General features: G+C 53.7%; 1 protein-coding gene across 4 annotated transcripts in view; it reads left to right on the top strand.

The window, feature by feature from the left end:
- Positions 1 to 494: 494 nt before the first annotated feature.
- LOC115493118 (carboxy-terminal kinesin 2) overlaps positions 495 to 13,608 on the top strand; it is an 87,808-nt gene continuing 74,694 nt past the window's right edge. Inside the window, exons 1-9 of one of the 4 annotated variants that reach the window (XM_072921187.1) lie at positions 495 to 702; positions 1,273 to 1,314; positions 2,593 to 2,812; positions 4,045 to 4,179; positions 4,670 to 4,798; positions 6,751 to 6,867; positions 8,211 to 8,356; positions 9,073 to 9,212; positions 10,231 to 12,994. In XM_072921187.1, coding sequence (XP_072777288.1) covers positions 4,138 to 4,179; positions 4,670 to 4,798; positions 6,751 to 6,867; positions 8,211 to 8,356; positions 9,073 to 9,163 — 525 coding nt within the window. In that variant the 5' untranslated portion in view covers positions 495 to 702; positions 1,273 to 1,314; positions 2,593 to 2,812; positions 4,045 to 4,137 and the 3' untranslated portion in view covers positions 9,164 to 9,212; positions 10,231 to 12,994. Of the gene's footprint in view, positions 703 to 1,272; positions 1,315 to 2,592; positions 2,813 to 4,044; positions 4,180 to 4,669; positions 4,799 to 6,750; positions 6,868 to 8,210; positions 8,357 to 9,072; positions 12,995 to 13,608 lie in introns of those variants that run through there. The other 3 variants (XM_072921186.1, XR_012052565.1, XM_072921185.1) reach the window with 3 other exon arrangements.

Below are 13,608 nucleotides of genomic sequence, written 5' to 3'. Positions count from 1 at the left end.
TGGGAATTTGGGGATCGTTTGGGAGGATTTAGGGAGGTTTGGGGCACATTTGGGGCTATTTTGGGTGGGTTTAGGGAGGTTTGGGTGGATTTAGTGAGGTTTGGGTGAATTGTTTTGAGTGGACGTTTTGCATAGATTTAGGGAGGTTTGGGCAGATTTGGGGATGTCTTGGGTAGATTTAGGGAGGTTTGGGTGAATTTAGGAATATTTTGGGCGGATTTGGGGCTGTTCTGGCGCTGTGGGCGGAGCTTGGCCTCAGACCACGCCCCTCACCAGCGGCCCTGCACCACGTGGCCACGCCCAGCACGCAAGCCACGCCCATTTCATGCTCAGCCAATCTCCGCCCTTTCCCACCACGCAGGTCCCGCCTTCCTCTCAGGCCCCGCGCCTCTGCAGCCTTGGCCCGCACCCTGACCCCGCCCCACGCTCCCATTGGCTCTCCCTGCGCCCGTACCGCGCTCCCATTGGCCGAGCCTCGCGGGGGCGGGACCACCCCTCCCAACTCGCTCCGCCATTGGCCGCGGCGCGGGGCCAAGTGGGCGCGCGGCGGTTTCAAGAGCGCGGGAGAAGATGGCGTCCCGTCCTGAGGCCGGTCCCGCTGAGCTCCCGGGGCCGAGCTCGAGGGTCTCGCGGCTGCCGGTGACCCGGGCCCAGCAGAAGCGGGCCCTGTCCGCGGGCCCGCCCGCGGGGCCGCCCCAGCAGGTGCGGAGCCCTCCCCGGGCGGGTTCTCGCCGCCTCGGCCCGGCGCCGGGGCCGCCTGACGCCGTTTGTCCCCTGACAGAAACGATCGCGGACCGGGCTCGGGCCCGGAGGCGCCCGGGCCGCGCCCAAGGCCCCGCTCCGCATTGGGAGCCCGGGCCCCGCGGCGGCATTGGGGCGGTTTCGGCGGGTTCGGGGGCACTTAATGGGGATTTGGGGGCAGCTAAAGGGGATTTAATGGGGATTTAAGGGGGATTTGGCAGATTTGGGGGCAGTGAAAGGGCTTTTCAGGGATTTACAGGTGGTTGCAGGGAATTGGGGGCAGTTAAAGGGCTTTTGGGGCATTTAAAGGGGATCTAGTGGCGTTTGGGGGAGTGAAAGTGGAATTGGGGGATTTTAAGGGCTCTTGAGGCATTTGGGGGTGTTTAAAGGGGATTTGGGGGCCTCGGGGCTTTGGGGACGTTTGGGAGATTTTAAAGGAGGTTTTGAGGCTCAGTGTGACCTGGGGGATTTCCAGGGGTTCAAACCTCCCCCAGTGTCCCTGTGTCCCCTCCAATGTCCCTGTGCCCCCAGATGGCCCCCGGAAGGCAGCATCAGTGCCAGCTGCTCAAGTCGGTGAGACCTGAGACCCCCCCCCGGTGTCCCCAGGACCCCTCCCCAGTGTCCCCAAGACTCCCCTTCCCTGTCCCCAGTGTCCCCAAGTCCATCTCCGGTGCCCCAGGATCCCCTCCTGATGTCCCCAGGCTCCCCTCTGACACTGCCAAGTTCCCCTCAGTGTCCCCAAGGCCCCCCTTTACCTGCCCCCAGTGTCCCCAAGACCCTCCTAATGTCCCCAAGCCCCTTCTGATGTCCCCAAAGCTTTCTCAATGTCCCCAAGCCCCTCTTGATGTCTCCAAGGCCCAGCACCCCACAGCCCCAAGGCTCCCCCGAATGTCCTTAGTCCCTTCCCGATGTCCCCAGAGCTCCCCCATGTCATGTCCCCATGTTGTCCCCCCCGTGTCCCCAACCCCCCCAGTTGTGTGAGAAATGCACCAAAATCCTGGAAAATTGCACCAAAATCCCTCCTAACTGCCCCAAAGTCCACCAAAAGCTGACCAAAATCATCCAAACTGCCCCAAAATCCAGAAAAACTGCCCCAAATCCCTTAAAGTCCTCTGGAGGGAGTGGGCATGCTGAGAAAAAAACCCACAAAATCTGTTTAAAGTCCCACTAAAGATCCCTTCTGATCTTCCCTAAAACCTTCCAAAAAAATTCCCAATTCCCCCCAAATTCACCCCAAATCCTCAAAATGTGTTTTCCTAGGCCATCTCAAGATCCTGTTAAAATTTATGTAAAAGCCTTCAAAAGATCCTGGGATTCCCCCAAAGTCCCCCACACTATGCCACATTCCCCCAGATTTGCCTTTGAAATTCAAGATCTCCAAAATTCCCTCAGAACCTTTCTGAAAATCCCTGCAATTTCCCCTTAGACTCACAAACCCCTCAAGATCCCCAAAATTCCCTCAGAATCCTTCTGAAACTCATTGAAATTTCCCTGAATAGCCCCAAAATTCCCTCAACCATTTTGAATATACCTGAAATTTCCCTAAATCCCCTCAAAACCCCTCAAGATCCCCAAAATTCCTTCAGAACCCTTCAAAAAAATCCCTGAAATTTCCCTGAATTGCTCTGAACTCCCTCCAGATCCCAAAAATTCCCTCAGAACCCTTCCAAAAATCCCTGAACTTACCCTAAATCCCCTCAAGATCTCCAAAGCTCCCTCAGAACCCTCCCGAGTGTTCCGCAAATTCCCCGGATTACCCCTAAAGCCCTGAAGGAACTCAGCAAAGCCCCGGAGCTCCCCTCAGAGCCGGGGCTCCCCAGTCCTACGGGATCGCCCCGTTCCTTTGGGCAGCTCCCTGGAGGTGGAGGTGGCGCAGGTCCGGGAGAAGCTGGAGCAGAGCCAGAACAAGGTGAAGGCTCTGGAGGCGGAGGAGCAGCGGCTGAAGGCGGAGGAGGAGCGGCTGAAGGCGGAGGAGCAGCGGCTGAAGGCCGAGGAGGAGCAGCGGCGGCAGGAGCGCGATGAGGCCTGGGGCAGGGCACAGGCTCTGCTGCAGCAGCTGGAGAATGCTGAGGTGGGGCCCGGAATTCCTGAGAAATCCCTGGAAAACGGGAATTTGGAGCCCTTTTGTTGCTCTATGATCTGAGATCTGTTTTGGGGGGGGGGTTAGTAAATGGTGGGAAGCTGTGAGGGGGAAATGGGGCACCAGCAAGGGTGGGAAAATGGGGGTTGGCACCAATTTGGACTTTTTTGGCACCCAAGTGCTCTGAAAGTGCCTTGAAATATGGGGAAAATGGGAATTTTCACCAATTTAGCTGATTCTGCCCCCCCAAAATCCCCCAAGGGTTCCTGAAAATGTGCAAAAACCTGGGGTTTTGGAGCTGTTTGTTGCTCTCTGACCTAAAATCTGCCAGAGGTCACCAAAAGGCAGGAAATGTGGGGTTTGTGCCAATTCTTGCATTCTTGGTGTCGAAATCCCTCAGGAGGAACCTCAAAACTTGGGAAAGATTGGAATTTTCACTACATCAGGTGCTTGTACTGCCAAAATCCCTCAGGGGATTCTTCAAAATCCACAAAAAACCAGGACTTTGGAGATGTTTTGTTGCTCCAGAGGCCCCAGAAAACAGCAGGAACTTGAGGGTTTGCAGCAATTCTGGTTTTTGGTATCAAAAATTCTTCAGAGAATCCCTCACAATGTGGGAAAAATGAGAATTTTCACCAATTCAGCTGCTTTTGCAGCCAAAATCCCTCAGGGTGCTTCAAAATTCATGAAAAAATGGGATTTTAGAGCTATTCAGTTGCTCTGCAAGCTGAAGCCCAGCAGGAGTGCCAGAAAAAGGTTGAAAACTGAGGGGTTTGTGCCAATTCCGGAGTTTTTGGTGCCAAAATTCCTCAGGGAGTGCCTCAAATTGCGGGGAAAATAGTGAGAAATGGGAATTTTTACCAATTCAACTGATTTTGCACCTAAACTCCCTCAGGATATTCAAAATGTGGAACAAAACATGGCAATTTAAATAATTTTTACTGTGTTTCAACTCAAAAATCCGCTACGGGGGCGCAAAAAGAAAGGTAGGGAAATGAGGGCTTTGCATCAATTCCAGTGAAATCCCTCAGAAAACACCTCAAAAGATGGGGATTTGCATCAATTTTGCTCATTTTAACCTCAAATCCCTGGGGGAATGTCAGAAAAATCTGCAAAATATGAGGAGAAATGGGTTTTTTTGCCGGTTTCTCTACCGAGCACAGCAGACCCCTCAGAAGCGAGGGGAAGATGGGGTTTTTAGGGTTTTGCTTTCCCGCCGGCAGGAGCAGTTGCAGGAGCTGCAGGCGCTGCGGGAGCTGGAGGCATCGCAGCGGAGCCTGCTGGCCCAGCGCGAGGAGCACATCCACCTGCTGGAGATGGAGCGGCGCCGCCTGCACAACGACATCCAGGAGCTCAGGGTGGGCATGGCCGCCCGCTCTGCGGGACAGCGCCTGAGCGGGAGGCTGGAGGGGCGAGTCCGGGCTGGCGGGTTCTGCAGGAAAATATCCCTGTGCGCTGGGAGAGGGGAGACACCAGCTCCTGAGGGGGGCGAGCCAGAGACCAGGCCCAGTGACTGAATCCCGAGTTTTGGGGTTTTCCAGGGCGACGTCTGCGTGTTCCATGTCTGAATCCTGATTTTTTTTGGTTTTCCCAGGGAAACACCCATGAGTTCCATGCCTCAATCCCATGTTTTGGTTTTCCCAGGGGAGCACCCATGAGTTCCGTATCTCAATCCCATTTTTTTGGTTTTTCCAGGGGAACAACCATGAATTAATTGCTTGAATCCCAAAATTTTTTTGTTTTCCCAGGGGAGCACCCTTGAGTTCCGTGCCTCAGTCCCATTTTTTTGTTTTCCCAAGGGAACGCCTATGAGTTCCATGCCACAATCCCATGTTTTTGCTTTCCCAGGGGAACATCCGTGTGTTCTGCCGTGTGCGGCCGCTGCTGCCCGAGGAGCGGGAGCGCCAGCGGGGCATGCCCCACCTGCACTTCCCCTCTCAGGACACCCGCAGCCTCGTGCTCACCCGGCCCGACGATGTGAGTGCTCAGAGTCCTCACTTCCCTCCTCAAAGTCCGCCCTCAGAACTGGCCCTTGTCGCAAAAAGATCTCCAGGTTCCCGAGAATTCCATTTTTCCCCTGTCAGAAATGGCCTTTTTGCCCTCAAAAATGCCTGATTTCCCAACAATTTCTGCTTTTCCCTCTCAAAAATGGCCTTTCTTTTGTTCAAAAATGGCCTTTTTCCTTCAAAAATCCCTCATTCCCCAAAAATGCCTTTATTCCCCTCTCAAAAAAGGCCTTTTTCCCAATAAATCCTTTTTCCCCCTTAAAAACTGCCTTAATTCCCTCAAAAATGGCATTTTCCCCTCAAAAATACCTATTCCCAAAAAAAGTCCTTTTTTCTTCTTAGGAAAGTATGGGTTTTTTTCAAAAATGTCTATTTTTTCCCTCAGAAATGGTTTATTCTCCATTAGAAATGTCTTTTCCCCTTAAAAAATTGACCTTTTCTTCCTCTGAATGAAGTTCTTCTTTTTCTCCCCAAGATATGCTTTTTACTCCTCAAAAATGTCCTTTTCAGCCCCAAAAATGTCATTTTTTCCCCAAAAAAATGTCCTTTTTCTCACAAAAATGTCTTTTTTTACTGAAAAAAATATTCTTTTTACCCCTCAAATGTCCTTTTTTCTCAAAAATCCCTTATTACCCAAAAAGTCTTTATTTCCTACAAAATGTCATTAATTTCCCCTCAGAAATGCACTTTTTTCTTCAAAAATCTCTTATTTTCTATGAAGTATTTTTCCCTCTGAAAATATTCTTTATTCTCAAAATGTCTTTTTGTGCCTCAAAGACACCCTCAAAAGGCCTTTATTTCCTAAAAACGGCCTTTTTCGCCTCACAAGTGTCTGCTTCTCCCAAAACCGTTCATTTCCCCTCAAAACTGTTATTTTCCTGTCAAAAATACCTTGTTTTCCCTCAAAAATACCCTTTTTTCCCTTCTAAAATACCCTTTTCCCCCAAAAAAATATCCTTTTCCTCCCACAAAACACCATTTTTTTCTTGAAAATACCCCTGAAAAACCTCTATTTTCAAAAATGTCTTTATTTCCGCTCGAAAATGTCCTTTTTTCTCTCTCAAACATGCTCGTTTCCCCACAGATCCCCATGTTACAGAAGAGGCCTTTTTTCCCCTCAGAGCTGCGGCTCTCTGGTGGGTGCTGGATTTGCTGGTGGGGCAGACAGGCCCCGGCCGGGCTCGTTCTCCGGCCGCGCTGCCGAGCCCGGCCCGGCTCCGCTGGGCGGTTTTGTCTCAGCCCGGCCTGTCCCGGCCGATCCTCGGGGCTGTGCCTGTGCTCCTTGTCTCCTTCCCAGCCCGGAACCGGGGGCAGCTCCCCGGCCTGGGACAGAGCTGCGTCCCAAGCCCTGGTTCAGACACAGCCTGCTTTGGGCTCTTGGACAGAGGCTTTTTGGAGCAGGTATTCCACAGAATCGTGGCCTTGTTCCAACAACATTCCCCAACATTTTCCCTCCAAAAGGCTGTTTGTTTTTCCTTCAAAAAAGGACTTTTTCTTCCCCCAAATCTCTTCCCCTCCCCCAAATCTCTTCCCCCCCTCCAAATCCTATTTTTTCCCCAAATCTCCCTTTTTCTCAAATAAACCCCAAGAAAACCCCTTTCCAAACCAAAATCCCCCTTCTTTGCCCTTTCTCACAATAGTTTTGCTATTAAAATGCTTTTTCCTCCAAAAATTGATATTTTTCTCCCAAACCTGACCTTTTCTCCCTAAAAAATGAGACTTTTTTTTTTGCCTGAAAAATCAGTGATTTTCCCCCAAAATGGGCTTTTAACCCTCATAAAAATAATCTTTTTCCTAAAAAAAAAGCCTTTTCCTCCCCAAAACTCCTTTTTCTCATCCCAAACCCCATTTTTTTGCCCTCAATCTCCTTTTCCCCTCTCTGAATTCCCGTTTTTCCCCAAATCCTGTTTTTCTGCCCCGCAGTCGCAGCTGGGCCGGGAGCGGCGCGCAGAGCTGCGCTACGACTTCAGCTTCGACCGCGTCTTCCCGCCTGCGGCTTCTCAGGAGGAGATCTTCCAGGAGATCCAGCTCCTGGTCCAGGTGTGCGTCCCAAACCCCCCTGGATCCCAGATATCCCACCTGGTTCCCAAAAACCCCAAATATCCCTCCTGGAATTCCCCAAAATCCGGCTCTATTCCCCACAAAATCCAACCAACCCCAAATCCCAGCAGGAGATCTTCCAGGAGATCCAACTCCTGTTCCAGGTGTGCGTCCCAAAACCCCCCCCTTGGATCCTAAAAATCCCACCTGGATCCTGAATATCTCACCTGGATCCCAAAAATCCCACCTGGATCCCAGTAATCCCAGGTGTCCCACCTGGATCCCACAATCTTCTCCCAGAACTCCCAAATTCCCTCAAATGTTACCCCGATTTCCCCTCAGAGTTCCCAAATTCCTCCCAAAACACCAAAATTCCCCCCTAAATTCCCTTGGAATTCCCAAATCCCCCCAGAATTCCAGAATTCCCTCTCAAATTCCCTTGGAATTCCCAAATTCCTCTCAATTTCCCCCTCAGACCCTCAAATCTCACTTAAATTCCCCCTCAGAATTCCCAAATTTCCCCTCAGAGTTCCCAAATTTCACCCAAATCCTCCCCAGTCCTCCTTGAACCCAAAAATCCCTTCTAAAACACCAAAAGTCCACCGAAATCCCCTAGAATTCCCAAATTCCTTCCAGATCCCTCCCAGAATTCCATAATCCCACTCTGAATTCCCTTGGAATTCCCGAATCCCCCAAATCCCCCCCTAAATCCCTCCCAAAACACCAAAAATTTCCCCTATATCTCCTCAGAATTCTGAAATTCCTCCCAAATCCTCTCAGAATTCCCAAATTCCTCCCAAATCCCTCCCAGAATTCCATCATCCCTCTCTAAATTCCCTTGGAACCCCCAAATCCCCCCCAGTCCTGATCCCAGTTCCCCTCCCGTAACCCCAAATCCCCCTGATCATTCCCAAATTCCCCTGGGAATCCCAAATCTGAGAATCCCAATTCCCCCTGACCATTCCCAAATCCCTCTGGGAATCCCAAATTCCCAAATCTGCCCAAACATTCCCAAACCCCTCTGACCATTCCTAAATCCCCCATATCCCCTGACCATGCCCAAACCCCCTGACCATTCCCAAACCCTTTGACCATTCCCAACTCTTGGAATTCCCAGTTGGCCCTGGATGGGTCAGTGTTCCCTGTGCCCATTCCCAAACCCCTGTGCCCATTCCCAAACCCCTGAGGATTCCCAAAATTCCTTTGCCAGTCGGCCCTGGACGGGTCAGTGCTCCCTGTGCCCATTCCCAAATCCCTGTGCCCATTCCCAAATCCCTGTGCCCATTCTCAAACCCCTGTGCCCATCCCAAACCCCTTAGGATTCCCAAAATTCCCGTTCCCAGTTGGCCCTGGACGGGTACCCGGTGTGCATCTTCGCCTACGGGCAGACGGGCAGCGGCTCCGAGCTGGAATCCGGCGCCTGGCACCCAACCACAACGAGCTGCACATCCCCAACCCCACCTGGGTGCCCGTGGAGAGCAAGGAGCAGGTGGGCACCTGGGGTTTGGGAATTCTGGGGAAAAATTGGGGGTTTTAGGAGGAATTCTGGGGATTTTAGGTATAAATTTGGGGACTCTATGGGGAAATTTGGGGACTTCAGGGGGAAATTCAGGCATTTCAGGTGGAAATTTGGGAGTTCGGGAGGGTTTTGCAGTGATTTTATGTGGAAATTTGGGGGTTTCAGAAAGGTTGTAGGTGGAAATTTGGGGATTCTGAGTGGAGAATGTGGAGTTGCAGGTGCCCAGCCTCACCTGGGTGCCCGTGGAGAGCGAGGAGCAGGGGAGCACCTGGGATTTGGGGAAATTTGGGGATTTTTAGGTGGAAATTCTCCTGTTTTCCCCACATTATTCCCTCATTATATCCCAATTTCCCTGCATTATTTCTCATTATATTTCCCCATTTTTCCCCATTATCTCCCCATTTGCCCCCATTTCCCCCCATTTTCCCCCTATTATTTCCCCATTATTCCCATTTTCCCCTCATTATTCCCCCATTATTTCCCCCATTTTCTCTCGTTGTATTTCCCCATTTTCCCCCCATTTCCCCCTATTGTTTCCCTCATTTATCCCCATTATTTCCCCCCATTATTTCTCATTCTATTTCCCCATTTCCCCCCCATTATCTCCCTATTTTTCCCCTATTATTCCCCTGTTATTTCCCCATTTCCCCCCATTTTTCCCCCCATTTTCCTCCGTTTCCCCGCAGCCTCTCTGACCCTGGTGGACCTGGCGGGCTCAGAGCGCCTGGAGAAGTCGGGATCCGTGGGGAGCCGGCTTCGGGAGACACAAAGCATTAACTCCAGCCTGAGTGCCCTGGGGCTGGTCATCAGCGCCCTCTGCAACAAGGTTTGGGGTGAAAAAAACTAATTTGGGGTTTGTGGGGTTATTTATGGGGTCATGGTGGGGTTTGTGTGGGATTTATGGGGGCTGGGAACAGGGAAATGCAGAATCCATCAGCTCCAGCCTCCAGCCCTGGGGCTGGGCACCAGCACCCTCTGCAACAAGGTTTGGGGTGAAAAAAGGGAAATTTGGGATTTATGGGGACACTTATGGGGTCATTGTGGGGTTTAGGGGATTATTTATGGGAGTTGGGGGATTTCTGGGATTTGGGAATGGGGAAATGGGAGAATCCATCAGCTCCAGCCTCTGCACCCTCTGCAACGAGGTTTGGTGGCGACAAAACCTGAATTTGGGGGTTTATGGGATTTGGGGGATTATTTATGGGATTTGTGAGGTTTGGGGCGAAAAAAGAGATGTGGGAATGGAGAAACGGGACTTGGAGTGGGGGAAATGGGATGGGAGGTGGGAAAATGGGATGAAAAAAGGGAAAATGGGGAATGGGAAAAACAGGATGGAAAATGGGAATTGGGGTGGGAAAAGGGGATCAAAAATGGGAAAATGAGGACTGGGATGGGTAAAATGGGATAAAAATGGGAAAATTGGATAAAAATGGGAATTGGGGTGGGAAAATGGAGGAGGAGATGGAAAAGTGGGGTGGGAATGGGAAAATGGGATTGGGGAACCCAAACTTTGGGATTTGGGGGTGGATCCAGGGTTTGGGATCTCCCTGGAATTCCCAAAATTCCCGAAATTCCGCAGGAGCTGCACATTCCATACAGAAACAGCAAGCTGACCTTCTTGCTGCAGAACTGAGTGTCCCCAATGGCCCCAAATGTCCTTCCCAAAGTCCTCTAAAAGCTCCCAGATGTGTCCCAGGTGTCCCTTCACTGTCCCCAGAGTGTCCCCAGATGTCCCTCAGTGTCCCCAAAGTGTCCCTGAGTGTCCCCAGATGTCACTCAACGTCCCCAGTGCCTTCAGTGTTCCCTCAATGTGTCCCCAAAGTGTCCCCAACGTGTCCCCGCAGTGTCCCTGGCCCCACTGGTGACGCAGCTCCAGGCCCTCGGTGCCGCCATCCTTGGGGACATCGGGGACCCCGCGGTGCCAGCGCCCCTCTGGGCACACCGGTGACATCACTGCGGACACAGGTGACATCATCAGGGAGCGGTGGCACTGTGGGGACAGAGATGATGTCACTGTGGTGGTGGTGATGTCACTATGATGGTGATGACGTCACAGTGATGGTGATGATGTCACGGCTCTGCCCCAGCCCTGGCTCGGTGTCACTTTGTCCCTGCCCAGCCCCCAATGTCCCCAAAGCCCCCACAACCACCAGAGGGTCCCCAAAGAGTCCCCGATGTCCCCAAGGAGGTTCCTTGGTGTCCCCAACCCCTTCAATGCCCTTCAGGTGTCCCCGAGATTCCTCCACATGTCCCAGGAATGTCCCAGGAATGTCCCCAGTTCCCCCGAGGTGTCCCCGAGGTGTCCCCAACACTCCAAAGTGTCCCCAAACTGTCCTCAACCCTTCCCAGTGTCCCCAAGAGCTCCCAAAGTGTCCCCAAACTGTCCTCAACCCTTCCCAGTGTCTCCAAGGGCTCCCAAACTGTTCCCAAAGTGCCCCAAAGGTGTCCCCAACACCCCCCAAAGTGTCCCAAGGGTGTCCCCCGTACCACCCACAGCGCCCAGTACAGCTGGGGACAGACATGGGGACAATGGGGACATCGCTGAGGACAGCCCAGTCCCTCCCAGTCCCTCCCAGTTCAGGGTCCTGAGGGGCCGTTGGGTCCTGGCAGGGTCAGTTGAAGTCCCCAAAGGCCCCAAGCCCATCCCGGAGGGGTCCCAGTGTCCCTAGGGGGTCCCGCTGTCCCCAAGGGGTCCCTGCTGTCCCCAGGGCCCCCGGTCTCTCCCAGCCCACACCAATCCCGGGTTTTTATTCCCGTTTTTAACCTTTTCCTGCTCTTTCTGCCCCCGTTGCCATGGCGACCACGCGGGCCGTCCCCATGGCAACGCTGCTCCCGCCCCTTCTGCATCGCCATTGGCTGCTTCGCCCCGCCCCGCGAGCGCTGATTGGGCGAGAGCAGCACAGGGCGGGAACACCAAACCCGGAAGCGCCTTCACCCGTTGCCATGGAGACACTGCTTGCACGTTCCCATGGTAACAGGAGTCCCGCCCGTCCCGTGCTGCCATTGGCTGCTGTGCTCATGACGAGAGCGCTGATTGGCTGGGCATGCAGGGGGCGGGGCTAAACGCGGAACTGGGCCCCAACCAGTAGAGACTGAACTGGGATAAACTGGGAACTGGGCCTGAACCAGTAGAGACTGAACTGGGAGTGATTGCAAACCAGTACAGGGGCTAAAATGGGAACTGGGATAAATTGGAAACTGGGCCCCAACCAGTAGAGACTGAACTGGGATAAACTGGGAACTGGGCCTGAACCAGTAGAGACTGAACTGTGAGTGCCTCCAAACCAGTTCAGGGGCTAAACTGGGAACTGGCATAAACTGGGACCAGAGCCTGAACTGGGACCAGAGCCCCAGACTCATCTGGGAGCTGCAGTGGTCACTCACAGACCCATCACTGGTTCATACTGGTCCATATTGCTCCATAGTGATTTATACTGGTCTGTACTGGTTCCTGTTGGTTTGTACTGTTTTATAGTGGTCCATACTGGTCTAGCCCGGTCACTGGCTGTACTTGGGCCCCTCTGTGTTTGCTGTGATCTCCCAGTGGAGCCTGAGCTGGAGGCACTGGTGATGGTGGGAACGGCCGCAGCCTGAGGGTCAGCGGGAACGGCCACAGGGGAATGGCCACAGCCTGAGGGTCAGCAGGAACGGCCACAGGGGAACAGCTACAGCCTGAGGGTCAGCGGGAGCGGCCGCAGGGGAATGGCCGCAGCCTGAGGGTCAGCGGGAGCGGCCACAGGGGAACAGCCACAGCCTGAGGGTCAGCGGGAACGGCCACAGGGGAACAGCTACAGCCTGAGGGTCAGCAGGAACGGCCACAGGGGAACAGCTACAGCCTGAGGGTCAGCGGGAACGGCCACAGGGGAACAGCTACAGCCTGAGGGTCAGCGGGAACGGCCACAGGGGAACGGCCACAGCCTGAGGGTCAGCGGGAACGGCCGCAGCCTGAGGGTCAGCGGGAATGGCCACAGGGGAATGGCTGCAGCCTGAGGGTCAGCAGGAACGGCCACAGGGGAACGGCTACAGCCTGAGGGTCAGCGGGAATGGCTGCAGGGGAATGGCCACAGCCTGAGGGTCAGCGGGAACGGCCGCAGGGGAACGGCCACAGCCTGAGGGTCAGCAGGAGCGGCCGCAGCCCAAAGGTCAGCAGGAGCGGCCGCAGCCCAGGCCCAGCCGGATGTGCCGCTTGTGCTTGGGCTGTGCCACCAAGCGCTTCCCGTGGTCCGGCGTGGTGCCGGGCCTCACTGGCGCGTGGGCCCTGTGGCCACTGCGGCACGGGAGCTTGCTGCCATGTGGGTCCACCGGCATCCAGCTGGGTGGTGTAGGGATGTCCGGCGTGGTCACCGTGGTGGTGGCCAGCTCAGGTTTGATGTAGAAGATGGCGGGCGGGTCCAGCAGCATGGCCGGAGGGGCACTGGTGTCGTCTGACATGATCTGTGTGGGGCCTTCATTGTTGTTGTCACTGTCATCATCATTGTTGTCATCTTTGCTGTCCTCCACGTGGACCTTGAGGATCTTCTGGGATGGCAGAGACAGGGTTGTGGTGGTGGCCATGTGGAGCTGGAGGAGCTCCTTAGTGGTGGCGTGGGTGGCCCAGGAGGAGGAGGAGGAGGAGGAGGAAGGGTCACTGTCACCATGGATTGTCACAATGTCACTCTGGATTGTCATATTGTCACCATGGATTGTCCCGTCCCAGTGTCACCATGGATGGTCCTGATGTCACCATGGATTGTCCCCTCACTGCCGTGGGAACCCCGTGATGACAGCGTTGATGACGAGGGTCCTTCTCTTCTCCCCCGTGACTGAGCCGCAGGGCCACATCAGAGGGTCCAGGAGGGAGAGGAGGATGATGAAGATCTTTCTCCTTCATGGTTGGCATGCAATGACACATTCGGACCACAGGTGATGGCAATAATGACAATGGAGACCCTTCACTACCATGGACTGCCCTTGATGACAGTGGAGACCCTTCATGTCCATGGTTGGCCTTTGATGACAATGGAGATCCTTCATGTCCGTGGCTGATGATGATGATGATAAAGCAAAAGACCCATCAATACCGTGGATGGACTCATCTCCATCATGGACATTCTGCAACGATGATGACCCTTCATGAGCACAAATGGTCACTGACGATGGCAATGAAGACCCTTCACAACCACAGACGGTCCATGATGATGATGATGACGAAGGCAAAGACCCATCGAGACCATGGATGGACC

This window comes from Taeniopygia guttata, chromosome 35 (assembly GCF_048771995.1).
Source record: "Taeniopygia guttata chromosome 35, bTaeGut7.mat, whole genome shotgun sequence".
In the NCBI taxonomy this organism is placed as follows: Eukaryota; Metazoa; Chordata; class Aves; order Passeriformes; family Estrildidae; genus Taeniopygia; species Taeniopygia guttata.
The sequence above is the reverse complement of the archived record's forward strand: the minus strand, read 5'-3'. Positions and strand labels throughout refer to the sequence as shown.